Source organism: Pocillopora damicornis, chromosome 2, assembly GCF_964200805.1.
Source record: "Pocillopora damicornis chromosome 2, jaPocDami1.2, whole genome shotgun sequence".
NCBI classification, from domain to species: Eukaryota; Metazoa; Cnidaria; class Anthozoa; order Scleractinia; family Pocilloporidae; genus Pocillopora; species Pocillopora damicornis.
In genome coordinates this window covers 7,710,052-7,725,943 of record NC_142671.1, presented here as the reverse complement: position 1 = coordinate 7,725,943, position 15,892 = coordinate 7,710,052, and the positions used below count along the sequence as shown (strand labels likewise).

The 15,892-nt window shown below is 38.6% G+C and overlaps 2 protein-coding genes and 1 pseudogene across 14 annotated transcripts; 1 reads left to right on the top strand and 2 right to left on the bottom strand.

Annotated features, from left to right (window-relative positions):
- Window positions 1–125: 125 nt before the first annotated feature.
- LOC113678254 (uncharacterized) lies at window positions 126–5,564 on the bottom strand. 3 transcript variants are annotated; one of them, XM_089195270.1, is made up of 9 exons: window positions 5,442–5,564; window positions 4,760–4,856; window positions 4,366–4,599; window positions 3,921–4,070; window positions 3,152–3,277; window positions 2,636–2,745; window positions 2,055–2,113; window positions 1,477–1,616; window positions 126–1,100 (listed from the first exon to the last, which is right to left on the bottom strand). In XM_089195270.1, the coding sequence occupies exons 1-9, from the start codon at window positions 5,487–5,489 to the stop codon at window positions 646–648; spliced, it is 1,419 nt and encodes a 472-aa protein (XP_089051396.1). In that variant the 5' UTR covers window positions 5,490–5,564; the 3' UTR covers window positions 126–645. The 3 variants fall into 3 exon arrangements, with proteins under 3 accessions (XP_089051396.1, XP_027050933.2, XP_089051397.1); XM_027195132.2 differs by lacking the exon at window positions 5,442–5,564 and adding an exon at window positions 5,176–5,309; XM_089195271.1 differs by having other exon boundaries at window positions 897–1,086.
- A 474-nt stretch (window positions 5,565–6,038) lies between these two features.
- LOC113678264 (uncharacterized) lies at window positions 6,039–13,725 on the bottom strand. Of its 11 annotated transcripts, none has more exons than XM_089195099.1 (11): window positions 13,413–13,597; window positions 12,858–12,928; window positions 11,666–12,145; window positions 11,186–11,227; window positions 9,786–9,857; window positions 9,270–9,341; window positions 8,695–8,892; window positions 8,413–8,519; window positions 7,938–7,996; window positions 7,680–7,795; window positions 6,039–7,335 (listed from the first exon to the last, which is right to left on the bottom strand). In XM_089195099.1, the coding sequence occupies exons 1-11, from the start codon at window positions 13,421–13,423 to the stop codon at window positions 6,887–6,889; spliced, it is 1,677 nt and encodes a 558-aa protein (XP_089051225.1). In that variant the 5' UTR covers window positions 13,424–13,597; the 3' UTR covers window positions 6,039–6,886. The 11 variants fall into 11 exon arrangements, with proteins under 11 accessions (XP_089051225.1, XP_027050941.2, XP_089051224.1 ...); XM_027195140.2 differs by having other exon boundaries at window positions 9,786–9,884; window positions 13,413–13,589; XM_089195098.1 differs by having other exon boundaries at window positions 8,695–8,874; window positions 9,786–9,884; window positions 13,413–13,583.
- Window positions 13,726–14,499: 774 nt separating this feature from the next.
- LOC113678267 (uncharacterized) lies at window positions 14,500–15,710 on the top strand (annotated as a pseudogene).
- Window positions 15,711–15,892: the final 182 nt, after the last annotated feature.

The following is a 15,892-nucleotide window of genomic DNA, read 5'->3' as shown; positions in this document are numbered from 1 at the left end:
GACGCCGAAAAACTGATTTTCGAAATGCACTAGCTCCCAGGGTCTTTGGGTGCTGATAAATGGAGAGATGTTATGTGGCTTATCTAGGGACATACCGCTAAATCAAGTCAGTATAAGCTTAATCTTTCTAGCGCAGTATATTTCTGGCTAAAATGTTGAAACGCCTGGGCAGACTCGGAATTTTGTTTTCTTTCCTAATCTAAACAAGGAATATCAATGAACCTCGTTATTTCGGTTTACAATTTGTTACCTTGCAAACAAACAAAAGGAAAATTAAACAGTCAACCCGTTTCGAATAAAATTAGTCAGACCTGCGGTGCTCTCCTCATTAGACCTTGGTGAGGACCTCCTTCATGTCATTGCTAGCGGCTACCCAAAATAAACGATCACACTGCAAGACCAATATAACGTAGAAACTTCATGCCTTTTTTTTATAATTTAACACCCTTTAGCTCTAGGTGTTTGAAGCTTTCATTCCGCCTAAAATGTATATTTTAGGGTAACATTCCTACAAAAGTTATTGAAAGGAACTGGTTCTTGTTGCAATTATACACTTAGTTAAGGCTCTAATCAACTTCAAAAGGCGCAAAGAATAACGGTTATTTCTATGTTAGAGTTTTCAGGAAACCTTAACCTTTCTGTCAATTAATTTGCCTGATTTTTCTTCAACTCCTTATGTTTCTTTTGATTTTTTGGATTATTTCTATAAAGAGTAGCCTCATATTTCCTCCTGTCCTTGTTATTCTGCACTTGATGTCGTTTCCTGTACATGTCCTGTTGCCTCTGCGCACGGTAAATCGTATAACAACAAGCAGGAGTACAGGATGGTGCACAGATTGCTCCACACGGCGCAGTACATTGAGCCAGGGGTGAATAGGGTAAGTTTTTAGCGGCCGCTTCAAAAGAATATCCGACTGATGCTACTGAGGTCGAGGTTATCGTCGTGCAGCAATTTGGTGTACAGGTTGGACTACACGTCACATTGCACCCGGGGGAACAAATCCAGGATGACACTTGTTTGTGATCGAGATCAGGGTTGTATGGGTTACCGTAAGAAGTTAAATGAAGAGGAGTTGGCCCAAAGACCTGTTCATAGCAACCTGCAAAATTAGTAATTGTGTATCAAAGGACCTACAGTTGCCATATTGAAACACCTTAATCAATTGATCAATTTCTCTTGTAATCCCACATTGAAACCAATGCCTTCAAAACGATTTCAGTCAAACGGAATGTTGGCCAGGGATTTCATTGGCACACATTCCACAAACAACTATTCCACGAAAAAAAAAAAGCTGTCTCGGTATTTCGGAGCGGACTTTCCTTAATGTAATGACGGTGATCCAGAGGTAAAATCATCAATTTATCATAAATCATAATAGCTATATGGATATTATCACTTTTTACTAGCTTACTTTGGGTTTGTATTCATAAGGAGTGCCAAGAAATGAGATGTGACACAATACGAAGCTGTCTTACCACAGTCTCCTACTGCTGGGAATACTTTTAATCGGCCAAACTTCTGTGTGCTCATCTTTTTTACGAGAGCTTTCAAATGCTTGGTTTTGTTTTTGAACTTGAGAAGTATCGTTGAAACTACTTTCATTTCAAAGCCAGAACTAAACGAAAGCAAAAAAGAAAACAAAAACGACTAATAGTCAAGCAAAAAATAAGATTCCACATATCTAAAACGATTGCGGAGAATTCAATGGCTCATTAGTGGTGTCTAGATTAATAACTGTAAATAAAAACTCCAGATTAAAATGTGTTTCCAGATCTATCGTTTTATCAGGTTATTCGGACTATCCAAAGTTTGTAAATATTCATAAACCCTGAAGAATTTATCACTGCTCGAAACTGTCGCTATCAAGTTTGCAGCTGATTTACCGGAATAGATGGTTCAGAGGAGATTCATAACGCACAGAATAAGTTGTCATAAAATTCAGTTTATCTGCGTGGAAATCCACAACACGAAGTCCTCGAATTCAATTTAGTCTGAGCCTTCTTGAGAAGTAGTTTGAAATTGCCAAAATCCGCACAGTATTTCATTCGCTTACCTAAACCTGAGAACTTGCACCTCCTGAAATTGTTCGTCGCCGTCATACGCTTGTAGAATCTAAAAATTAGTCAGTGAATTGTCTTTATACCATGTGAATTAGAAGAACTGACACTAACAAACAACTAACAAATTCTCTCGCTGACTAGCTGACAGCCTGACAAGCCGACTAAATCAACGACAGGCCGACTGACCGACTACCCGACAGACTGTCTGACTGATTGAATGATCGACTGGCTGGCTGAGTGTCTGACTTCTTGACTGACTGACTGACCGACCAGACGACCAATCGAATGATTGACCGTTCTTCCGTGGTAATAAACTTGATTAGCTAGTCCAATGGCTGTCTAAGTGCATATCTTTAGCCAGTGGGAAAACTATCTATCTTATGGTTGTCTGAGGCTGCTAAGTTATCGGATTAGCTTACTAACAAACGTTACACGAATTTTAGTCAGAGGTAATTTGGTATTTAGCATCGAACCAAAACAAGAGAAGGCAAGGTACTCAAATTTCCAAAAACGATTGTAAACAAAAAGGAAAGATATGACACTACATTGACTGAAATTTAGAACAGATACATACCCCTAACTCAATATTTCGCCTGTAGTCCATAAATTCGAAAGACTGATAGTTCTCTAATTCGGCAGTGTACCTTACATCATCCAAAAGAATCGTCAGCCTGTAAGAAGAGCCTGTGAGGTACATTAAAATATATCAGTAAATTAAATTTAAATTTTCATTGTGCATAGACGAAAACCACAATCAAACGTGTGTATACTTAAAAAATAATATTAAAAATCTGTACTTAAAGAATACAGCCATCCAACAGTATCAAAAGGCATTCCTCCATGAAAAGAAGGAAAATCACTAAATATGATTTCCGATAAGGAAATCATATTTAAAAAAAATTTAAAATCATTTTAAAATAAATAAAAACATGACTGATAGTCTTCGCACTGCACATGATGTTAAGAGTAATGAAGTTCACAAAGTAACAAGACTGCGATTCGTCCAGCCAGTCTGATTTGATATCTCCGCACTGTCACTATTTTGTTCTCTATTCTAAATACATTTAACTAATAAATGCTAAGTACGTACATTTAAGCTCCAGTATGCTTGACTTGGAGGACTTAGCAATTTTCAGAACTTTTTTCCGCATCATTTTTTCCCTGACAGCTTTTCGCCAGGATTTTTCCATGTTAGACTTGCGACGTTTACCGGATGCTTAAAAAAAGTGAGATCACTATTATTGATATAAATATTGATGGAGGCTAACTAAGAAACAGAATTCAATTCATTCAATTGGAAGACTCCAAATCTTGGTTGACGGTTCGTTACTTTTCAATCCCGGCCGTGTAGTATTCTTGAGGAAAAACTCACTCATTTAATGTCTAGAAGGCCCAATTTCCATGGTTTTCCCGCGTCCAGTGCAGCACTTCCTCGGGTTATCAAGCACGGACGTAGCAAGGATTTTTCAAAAGGGGGTCAAACCGTGACGATTGTCATGATAACCTCCACGCCGTGTTTTATTTAAAATGTGAGAAGAGGTGGGGGGGGGGGGGGAAGGGGGGTAATGGCACCCAAGGCCCCAGCTACGCCCTTGTCGGGTCAGCATAACTTCTAAAAGCGTCTGGAAAGATCACATTAGTCAGGTCATGGAAAGTCTTACTTATTTGGTTGCATTAAGAGATTTAGTCAGATTTAGTTAGGGCGTAACAACTGAGCTAAATACTGTCTCGCCATGGGATCTGTCAAAAATTGTCGATGAGCGGTATCATTAGTTTCATACTAGGAGTTCTCCCTCTAGCGAAGCCCAAAATCAAACAACCAAAAAAATAATTATTTATTTCTTGTTGGTGAAGCTCACCTGTCATTTTGAAAACAAAAATCGTTTTTTCCTCTCCAACACAAAGTTCTGACTCGTCCTGACAAATGCCGAAGTTTTTAGTGGTGCATTGACTGCTTAAGAAAGACTCACTAAAGGTTGGTGCATGATCATCAGTCGAATAGCATTCTCCTAAGGTAAGACAACAGCGATTTATAAGCATCTCGGGTAAAGAACGCTTAACAGCACCAACATATTGAATAACAGTAGGGAATGGAACGATACTAGACTTAGATCAAATAAGACAGACCACCGTCACAAAGCCCGCTAATGTGATAGAACTTCAGCTCATTTAGAGAAACTATAAAGTTATCTAAGAAAATTGGTTTAAGTTATCGAGTAAACACAGAAGAAATAATCTAAAACAAATTTGATCGAAGAAGTTAGCCTCGCGTTTCTTATGTTCTACCAAATCTGAGATGCTTACCATAATTCTGCAATCCAAACGCAACATATCCCTTTAACTTTGTTGCCTTTGCACATCTACAAGCCAAATCTGGAAGGTAGATGTTAAATTCTTGGAAAGTGTACTTAATACCACTCCAAAAATTAGAAGACGTGTCACGGTCTGTAAAGAGTACATCAGACATAGGACGGCGCTCTCCAACCGTCTGTTTGTAGCACCCTATTCTTTCGAAAAGTATGTCGTCACATGTTTGAGCTGTCAAAAGAAAATCATATTTTGTCGATACAACATTCAGCGAGGAATGTTTATTTCAACAAACATAGCTTACGGTTAACAGTTGTTCTAAAACCATAGTAGTTCTGTTTTTCAAATTTGTGGCCAGCGTGATCTTTCTGATACACATGCATCTCTTTACCTTGTGCTCGCAATGAGATTAAAGAAATCGAGCTGATTATAAAAACTATTCCAATGTCGAACCACTTTTCATGACCGGGCACCATGCCTTGAAAAACCTGTGAAAGAAAGTTCTTCGCTTGAATTTGTTTGACATGGATACAACATAAAATTTATAAATTCGATGGAAATGATGAGGAAGCGCCTCTTCTTCAGTTCCGACAGCAATTTGCAAACATTATTGAGGTTTTCTAATAAGCAGTCTTAATTAAATATATTGTCACAAGAGCTGAAGTTATTTCAACAACGAACTAGGAGAAAATAATAAAAACCCGATGTAAGCAAGGCTTAAGTTCTCACGCTTACGGCGTTAATGATATGAAACATGCCAAAGAAATCTTCAAAGATCAGACCATAATGTGATGTCCTCCTACAAACCTTAGCATTAAAGAAAATTAAGCGACAATGATCAAGCTCTTGATGAGCTTTGTCGAGCCGGTGTTTCAAACTATTGATCAATTTGAACGAAGTCTCTGTTAATTAGGCGTAAGATTCCTAATCTTAGGTGTTCGTTTTGTACCATTGTCTTGATTTTCATCGTTGACTGAACATTTAGTTTAAATTCCTAAATGTAGCCCACCCACTGACCCTACTCAATGAGTTTAAATTGATATGCACGTCATCAGACACTCAACTCATCTTACCGTTAAATTGGACAAAATCTCAATATTTTTCTGGTACCGATGTTTCATTTGTATCTTGCATCTCAACCCAGAGAGAGGAAGATAAATACAATGGCACCATTACTTGATCTGGAAACATTGTTGATCTTATGTCGGCTATTTGATTGATATAAATTTTAATTGATGCGAATATTTCATATGACGAAAAAAGGGGAAAAATGTCAACCAGTTCTAAATTAGTAAACTACTCTCTTGTACATAATATGGCTACCAGTATGCTTTGAAATCCAAGCAAATTGAGAGGTAGATCAAGCGGTTGTATTTAAACTTAATAGGAAATGGGGAAGTTGCCAATTCGTAAAACAAGTTGCACGAACCACTATCTGAACCATTTTACGCAAGTTTTCACCTCTGGCGGAGAAATTTCTCGTCAAAAATAGGATCATTTTGTTTAGGTGGGTCTCCTTTGAGGTTCTCTATTGAGATATAAAAAACATTTTATTGACACCGGCACCTGCCGAAATATGCAAATTAATACTAACCTACAGCTCCACTGTGACTCAAAGCTGTGCACACAATGAAACACACGGTATCTAATGCAATGATTGAACCATTCTAGCAGTTGAAATCTGACTTTATTTCACTACTCAGTCTATACAATTCTACAATCGCTAAATTCCATTCTTGAGCTCTAAGGCCGGATAAAATCTGTACAGTTTGTACAGGATCATTGACGAGTGATGTCGACTCTGTTGAACAGTGATAGTGAAATTTTGGATTAGTAGATTTATTTTGGTCAAAACTACATCAATAGACAACACTATTTAACAAGTATTCACCACCCGAGTCATAGTGACTGCGAAGGGAAGCACTCGAAGGTCATTTTAATTTAGATATGACTCATCCTCATTCAGCTGTTGAGGAGAGCTTATCTCCACAACCATCATAATAGTTGTATTTTATATGATTTACAGGAGAAACCATATCTAAGAGATTAGTCTTCTTGAGTAGTCACTTAAGTCAGTTCCCACTAATCAATTTTTTGTGTCCATGCTAAGTTTAGTTTGTAATGAAACAAATAGTTAGTGTTAATTTTGGTTGATGAATCGAACAGCGCATTCTGAACACAACGTTGACGACAAACTAATTGTTCTGTGGAAAACTATTTAAACGTTTCTATTTTCAATCAAGTTTTTTTGTTTTGTTCGACTCTTTCTTTAGTACCACAAAATTACTCCGGAACGTCCGTTAACAAATAGTTTAATCTGGTAACAAAAATGCCGTCTTAAGAGGGATCGTTAGCTTATTTAGGCGGGAGAAAGTAAAATTGATATGTGGAAGGGACTCGTTACCTTAAGTCCTCTACAGATGGTGCTAACCTCTGAAAACTGGTCAGCTAGTAGAAGAGTGACTGTAATAATTATTGTCTACCTTCGTCACGTCTGAACATGCCAGACAAAGACTTACTAATGTTTCTCCTCCTGGAGAGCCTCTTTCTTTAAGGTTTTTTTAATATCTTCATTTCGCTTAGAGTTATAAAACTGGCAACAGATTGGTGAGCATATTGGTGCACAGCTTGGAGAGCACCTCGAAGAACATTGGGAACCGGGCCAGCTCAATGGCTGTGACATCGGATACGGAGCTCGTGGCGGGGGAATGGTGGCTTGGCCAGTTATTTGTATATTCCATTGCCGCTGCGGAGGTTGATAAACTTGAGGGCTGGGCGCCATAATTGCAACAGGCTGTGGTGGCGGGGGAGGTGGAGGAGGCAAGGGTACAGGAGCGGGCTGATAAACTGGTTGAGGCGCGGCTGGGGCAGAAACGGACGGTTGACAACAAGAATGAAGACATGCGGGTGCACAAGTCGATGGACAGGAACTGGGACATTGGGTGATTGGAGTATCTGGATAGCAGCCTAAATTTGACGAGACATTTAACGTTATTTAAGATCTAAAACGGATCTATCCGATGCACTTTATATTAGGACCGGACGTGAATACCATTTTATACATTTTCTCAGGCACAAACTCTCCGCTCCCTCTGAATCTTGTACTACCTTGAGGACCATTTCAAATTCTGGGCTTGTAACAAGATCTCTTTCATGTTTTATTTTTGCTATGGATCGAGAGGTCTGTTCAAAATAGTTCGATCATCATAAACCTTTCCAAATTAACTCAATGTGCACACTCCCTGAAGAGAATCATAGAATATATTGTTGACAACAGACCGAGAAATAATTTAAGTTAGAATTTGCATTACCTGCTGCTGAAACATTTCCTGGTCCAAGACCATCCAGCAGTTTTCCAATGAATTTTCCATTCGCTCTGAATCGTAGGAGAAAATAAGCCTTTACTCCACTTGGTTCCTCTGAAGAACTGTAAAAGACGTTGATTGATAATCTTTCAGCTTTAGTTTGCAAATTTACACTTGTACAAGTCAGGGTTTAACGAGAGCAGGTTAATCAGTGCACTGACTTAATTTGAAGCTGCACTGAACTTCATATGATACATTACTTACCTAAATTTGTTAAAAAAAGCCCCTCTAAAGTCTTTATTTTCGTCGAATGCTCTTAGCACCTGCGAGGCAACAAGAAAATTATTGTTGTTATCAATTGAATAAAGACAATATAAGCATACACTAAAACAATATCACACGTTTGGCTGATATACAGGGATATATTTCAATAAACTATTGTAGAAGCAGTTGTATATAAAGACCATTTTTATCAGGCTTGCATTACAGTGTGGGACAAGCAGCAGCTTGTGATCTTGATTAACGAGCTAGGCTATCGATCAAGAGGTCTGGGATAGAGCCAAATCGGGTCATTTCGTTCTTTTTAGCAAGACAATTCACTCCCTAAGAGCTTCTCTTCATCCGGAGTATCATCGAGGAATAGCAGACCACTGGGAATCCTATCCACAGTGAAGAGAGAGGCAGGAAGCGGCAAGCAGGAGACCCTGCATTAGAAAAGCCTTTACTAGACTTCACATACCTTGAGTTCTGTTGCTCTTCTAGTCGCCTGGTAGTTAGCATTTGATGGAAAAAGGAAATCATTGTCCCATGGTAACCCAGTTTTTATTTCAACGATGAAGTTCTTGCCTAGAGAAAGGATAGTACGGACAAAATAATCGACAGTTTAAAAAATTAAAACTTCGAGAGTCCTCAGGTTAACAACTCTTAACTGGATTTGCTTATCACCAAGAGGCTTATAAATTAATCTCTAATTGAATTTGAGCACTTAGGTAACGCAATGACACGGTTAACTCATTCTTACAGGTAAGATTTCTTAATTCGTCGTCTTTGGGCAAAGCGGACTTGTTGCTTGGATCTCTGAAGGATGGTTTATTGGCCGGCTTAGCAATTGGAGCCATCAAAAGTTTAGAGGCAGATACAGGTCTTGACGGCGGTTTAGATGGTGTCTTAGTATCGAAAATGCTTGCTGCTGCCAGCGAACCTTTAAAAAGAGGCCTGCCTATAAGTATGAATGATTTAAAGTAATAAGAGATCAGGCGGAAGAAAGACAAACTTAGACTTTTCTTACCTCTGTAGCCTAAATTAGAGTCACTTTTGACGATTCATTTAAATCGCTATGCCAGTGCAAGTTCGAATTTTCCTTCTATAACACGCTCATCGTGTACTAATGGCTTTAAAGAAACGATTGTCTAAACAAAAACGTTGTATGGCGCTTGCCTGGCCTTCGCTGTTTTCTTTTTAATGTTTTGATTTGTTCTGTTTTGTTTCATAATCTATATTATGTTTTGTTTTGTTTACGTTCTTGTGTTTATTTTGTTGTTTGTTTGTTTTGTTTTGTTCATTTTTACTTATTTTGTCACTTCAACTCGATCTGACCTTTTCCGATCTTTATAGGTTCATCCTGATGTTTCTGCGTTGGCTTCAACTGCATCGTGTTGTAATCGTCATCTGCAAGAGATTTAACAATACTGAGAAAAGTTAGATATAAAGGTGTCTAAATCTAATACAATGTTGTGAATAAAGCATCCAAGGAAAGTGTAACATCACTGCAATTGCATAGCTTTTTGTAGTTTCGGAACTATTCAGAGCTAAAAAAAGTTTAAAAGAAATTGAATGTGACTAATATGCCCAGCTTATTAAAAACAGTTTGTGCACAAAAACTTGAAGCATCTTTATATCAGTATCAATTTATTGAAGAACTTCACTTATATTTCGGTCTTTTTTTTTTATATCATTATATATTATATTTTTGAGCCGCATATGTTGCTTGGTGAAATCTATGATCAACTTTAAGATCTCCCTCCACAATTGAGGAAGAGCTACTTTCGTTCTGATGGTGCTGTGCTATGTCAATGCCACAAGTGGTATATCAGTTAGTTACGCGTTACATACCAGTTCCAATGACCGCATTATCGTGAGGCTTATTATCGCTACTGTCTGAGTGTACAGGGTCCAACGGCTCGTCTACAAGAACAAACTCACCTTCACCACCTTTGGCAAAAGGTAAAAACTACTCACTATTCACTATAATTTCATAATCAATGCTCAATTTAAATTAACCTTCTTCGTTGCAGAATATGTAGATAAATTTTTGGTTGGCATAGAAACGGCTTAGTGGAGAACAGATCCATTCATGCTTTAAAATTATCAGCCAGGCCATTACACGAAGTAGAAAAACATCTTCCGTGCGCTATCGATGGATGAAGTATCAGAGACTTGGAGACCTTGCATCTCCTGAATCAAGATCTGTATTCAGAGCAGAAGTTTCTGAGATTGTTCTCAGCAACCCTGTTGCGAAAGACCCTCTGAGATGACACGTGACCGATGCATAACGCCGTCTTTTTTTACTTGTTTTAAATCGATTTACCAGAGTAAATATACCACGATGTTCTTGTGTCCTTTTAAAAACCGTGTTAAGTGTCTGACGTTGACTGGATATTGCGCGGGCCAATTTCCAATTAGGACTGTGTAGTGTAGTCCGAAGCCTGTTTGTATATTCCCAGTCCCCTTCCTGTTCTCTAATTAACCTTCTTCCGAGGTAGTGAAATTTTTCATTCAAGGAAAACCAGAAAAGATGGTAACGTTTTCAAACTTGCTGCCTCTGAGCGAAGATTGCAGGCGAAGACTAACAGGTTCATCGCTTGTCTCAAGATGAGAATGTACTTAAGATAATGTTATTTGCAGAGAACGCTGCTTCTTGGTTGAACAGCCTTCAATTCATTTGATTTAGTCTCAATATCAGCCAAATAAATATTAACACGCCAACAACGTCCCATGCATCTATTTCGGCCGCTACATCCTGGATGGTTAGGAATAATTCATGTGTTCCAATCTCTCCCAAGTCACCGAGCTGAGTTCACGGAAAAGCAAAGCACAAAATGACAATGCCCGCTTGGCAAACAATGTTTGGGTGACTGACTCCATTTTGACCATCGATATCAAAATGAAGAACATGCGGTCTTGCTCAGCTCGGCACGCACCCTTCTTAAAGGTAGGGAATTTTAGAGAGGCTTGCCGCTTTTGAAGGGCTCGATTGATTCTTTACATTGAAGGTTAAATGGTAATTTCGAAAAAGTTTATGTACCCGAGTTTTTATCAAAAAATGTTTCTCTATATTATGAACAGTGATCAAATAGTACTGATCAGTTTGATTCATGTTGCGATACTATAAAATATATGTTTTCAAATACACTTTTCTTATTAGGAGTTTCCTATAAAAGAGTGGCAATCATAGTTATTGTAGGCGTGTATGAGAATATTTTTAGTGCAAAGTAACTGAATAAGGTACCTACCGTAATTATCATCGTGTAGGTCTGAAAAAGTCTTCCCCACATCTATAAGACAGAAAGTGTTAGTCTCTGTGTTAACTGTGTATTACCACTATTGCCTAATTATGTATTTATCACTACTTTTTGATAATTATCAGAAATCGATTAGTCATCGATCTTCCTGAAGCTTGACTTTCTCCTCATCATACTTATCACATTCTTAAAGATCTGAGGCTAAGTAGCTCTGACCAATCAGCACTCTTCCAATCTAAGCCAAACACTAGACAGGACTTGAAGAAATGAAAAATTAAAGTATCCGGTGTCCGTGCCGGCAGGGAAATTTGGTTTAAAAATACAGGGTTATAAAAGACAGTGACCAAACAGATCAAATCGAACAGATCAAAACGAACAGATCAAAATTGTACTTTTTTAATCAAACAGAGAGCAATCTATAGTGAAATCAATTACTGGTATAATCTCCCAGAAACTGATACGTTTACTTACCGGCGCAACTGAAATCTCCCTTCAAGTCATCAAAATTTATATGTGCCTCTCTTGATGCATCAACCAGCCGTATCTGACCAATTTTGTTATTGAATCGGGCTACATTCCAGAACTTTCTTCGCATGCGATCACGGCAGTTGTCAGGAAAAGCTGTGCGTTGAACTTTCCCGTTCACCAGAAGTTCCACTCGTATTTTACCTGCGTCGCATCCACCACCAAGTAGAAAGTTTATATTGGAACCTTTGATACGAAAGCTTGGTGAAGTAAGAGTGCCGATGGGGTAATCACCCATCAGAAGTGGATTGGATTTGTTCGCAAATGTTGCTATCCACCATTCACCTTGCACGTTTGTCTTTATTCCCTGGTCTCGTATCCCGGGGTTATCCCTGTATGTTGGTTGGTTATCAAAGACGTGTCCGGTTTTTTTCCAGGTAGATAATGCCTCAACCCCATTTTCAAAATCAAATCCTCCACAATCGCCTGCAAATCAAAAGATTTTATTTTGGTTTGCGCATATTTTCGAGAAAATAGTTTTAGGTTCTCCTGAAATCGATTGATCTACATTTTAAAGAAATTATCTATCTAAAGCTTATTCCGTCATCGGGCTACAAAATCCAGCGGTGTAGCCCAATTTCAATGACACACTTAAATCGACGCGGAGTTGTGGTACAAACTTTATGGGACACAGAGAGTTCAGAACGGCAAGACGTAAACGTTACCAAATATCCCAACTTAAGAACTGGTCAATTCTTACCTCAGATTGCAAATCTTCATCCATCTTAATAGTCAGGCTTCTCATTTTTTGAATAATGTCATTTAGAAGGTGACTATGAAGCTTAAATTTTGCCAGTCATGCAACTGACTAAGCCCATAATCTAATTTTTCACTGCGCTTTACATTCGAGATTAACGACATGGCTGGATACACTTTCCTCACCAGCATTGTTGTTGTTTTTTTTCTTGATGATGTTTGACGCAGGACCTCACTGTTGGCTTGGGAAATATGACCTAGACTTGAGTTTTATAAAGTTTTGGAGCAGACATTCCGCTAAGCATGATGATATAACTGTGACTTTAACATGAGATCAGCAGACCATCATCAAAGACATTTCTGATTCGTTCTATTTCGTATTCCAATAGGTATTAGTTATCACCAAGAGAAAATATGTTCTATTATTTTCTCTTTTCCTCACCTTGTACGAAATCAACTATAAATACAGCCACAAACAGCGTTACACAGTTGACTGAATTCCAAAGAATCGATCTGCAGGACAAATGACAAAATGCACATATCAGTTTTCTAATAAATTACGGAAGGTAAATGCTCAGGTGATACGCTTTTCTGATTTTTTTTCCTGATCATTTGACACTTTTCTTATCCTAAATCTCATATTTTTTAATTAGGTAAATCTGTTATCATTATAAGAAGCAACAGCTTTTATGATAATGCTTACGAGCCACACTGGGTTCTTAGTCAAAACTGAAAACTGTAAAATGCTTCCATATTTTATTATTGGTTTAACAGATCTATCTCTTGTTTTAGTCCTATATGTTCAGTCTATCTACGTTTTTTACGGGTCAACGGTAACAGAAAATCTCTACCCAAATCCTTTTCAGGAGAGTTTGTTTTGAGCAGACTCTCAGACCGAATTTCGTAACCCATATAGTGTAGTCTGGACTTTTATTTTGACAAACCTGTCGATCCGATTTCGAACGCCCATCTGTTTATAACACAACAACTGACCCACCTTACGGCCATGTTACGCAGCGCCTAAACAAGTCACATCAAAAACTTCCTCAGATAAAATTCTTTAGTAAGATGACGAGAGCTGAGACAAAAAATATCAGATTTTTTATCAATGAAGCCGAGATGCAATTAGGTCCTATACTTTTCGTCACCGATTTTTGAGACGTAGAGGGAAGACACTTTGCCACCTGTTTTGTTTCATGGTGTTCCATTGTACCGGTTTGTAGGGAAGACAGATTTACCAGTGATGCTTGTCACTATCCGAGTGTATGTTAGCAACCTGTCAAAGTATTAGCTATCACACTGAAAAAAAATCTACTAGATAAACAAGTCACGGTGGACATCCAGAATTCAAGGGAAAAGAATTAAGAAATCAGCCAGCTCTCCGGAGTATGAAGTTAGGGCGAAGAGAATATAAAATCTTGGTTAGGGTATAGCCTCTCAATTCCAGTGATTATTTTGCATCAGCAAATGACTTTTCCACATGATTTTATCTTTCTAACGCCTTCTGCCGTACTAAAGTTTTACATAATGATTTAACCACGATTCCGGTAACAAACTTATTGCCAGCACTAATTTGGATTCACCGACTGTCATGGATACGAGCAGCAAATTAAGTTTGAAAATATTTTGCTCTAGCCATATAAAAATTTTTAGGCAAACCCTTCTAGGAAGGTATTATAAAGATCTTGGCTGCTGGACCGCTATAATCATTATAGTGCTTTTCTGGGGGTATTCAAGGATAGTAATTATATAGGATGGATGAGTCATGTTAACCAGCTATTTTCACTTTCCATCGTAATACGTTAAAAATTGCTAATCCTTATACCTGTGGATTCGAAAAGTGATTTATTCCGGTTTTTAGAGCAGTACGGCTTCGCCCGTTTATTTGAAGGAGAAAAATCGTTATTCTGAGTAAACTCCAACCAAGAATTCAGTCGGGTTCCTCTCTCTAGATTCGCAATTAACAACTTTTGTGGGGCCAGCAAGCGTCGACGTTTTCTTTAAATGCTGCCTCCCATCTTACAGTTTCGTCTTGCTTTCGGAATTATTCAACAATAAATCATTGCTCCTGAAATAATTGTTAATCCACCACGTTTTGATTGCATTTGCGTGGAGCAAGTAACCAACTTTCACAACAACACTCCGTTACATGTCATTCCCACAAAATCAATCATTATTATCTAAAAACCCGAGGGAAAAAAAAACTATCAATAATGGCTAAGTCTAATGTGAATGGCGAATGGCAAGTGATTAACTGGAGTAAGTCTGCGGCTGATGAACAACAGCTCAAGGCGGAACTTAGAGCTTTCAACGAGGAAATAAGGGAAATGAACCACGCCAAACTAGAAGCGATCATTTGCTTAAATGAAGCAGCAAATTATCTGGACAAAGTATGGCGTGATTGTCGAATCGCGTCTACGATTGGAAACAGTGCGGGTATTCTAGGAGGTGTGCTGACTATTGGAGGTGGAATCGCGACCTTTTTTACCGCTGGCGCTGCTACTCCTTTACTGATGGCAGGGTTTTTGCTTGGAGTAGCTGCTGCTGGCACAGGTCTAGGCACAGCGGCCGTGGAGGCTGTTGTCAACTCTAAACAAATACGAAAAGCCGAAAAAGCTTTGCAAATTGCCGATCAATTCAGGAGGAAACTTGGGGAACAAGTCAATGAATGGAAACTAAGCTCTGGCTTTTATCTTTCAGCTAGCTGTGGCTTTATTTGGGAAGAATCATACTGTCGTTAAGCTACTTCAAAATGTCCTTGTAACCTTGGGAATAAGTTCGGAAATTATTCTGAATATCCTTATAGAAGCAACAACGAAAACCGTTTCCGAGATAGGCCGGGGTTGAAGCAACAGTTGTAACTGTTGTAGAAACCGCTACTGGGGCGCTATTCAACACTGCATCTAAATCTTTGAAAGGAGCCACAAACGAAGGGGTAGCTGGTCTAAAAGCAAGCACCAACACCGTGGGAAAGATTGGAAGCGGCAGCCCGAAAGTGGCTTCTAAGGCTGCTAGAACTATCATTATTGGAGTCAGTTCCGTGTTTGTTGCTTTGGATGCCGTTGATTTAGCCTTCAATATTAGAGATTTGATCGAAAAGAAAGGGTGTAAGGCAGCGCCTTACTTGAGGACAAAGGCAAGGGATCTCGATTCTTCGCTGGAATAAGAAATTGCCCGCCCATTTTCTGACAGATAACTCATTTTGCCATCATCATCATTCAAGTAGGTGCATGAGAACTAAGTATTTCAAAAACAGTGCAAAGTGTACACAAAAAAAAATTTGATGATGAATAACACCACCTTTCGAAATTTCTGGGAACGGCTGTTAGTTTCAGTGATTTACGCGTGAGAGAACAAATTTTGTCAAAGGATTTAGAGTAGTGTGCGAAAAATCAATTTTATTTTTCTTTTCGCACACCGCGACAAAGCTGCGCGAAAACACGAAGCCGACGCGAGTTCAGTTTTACGTCGCCGCAT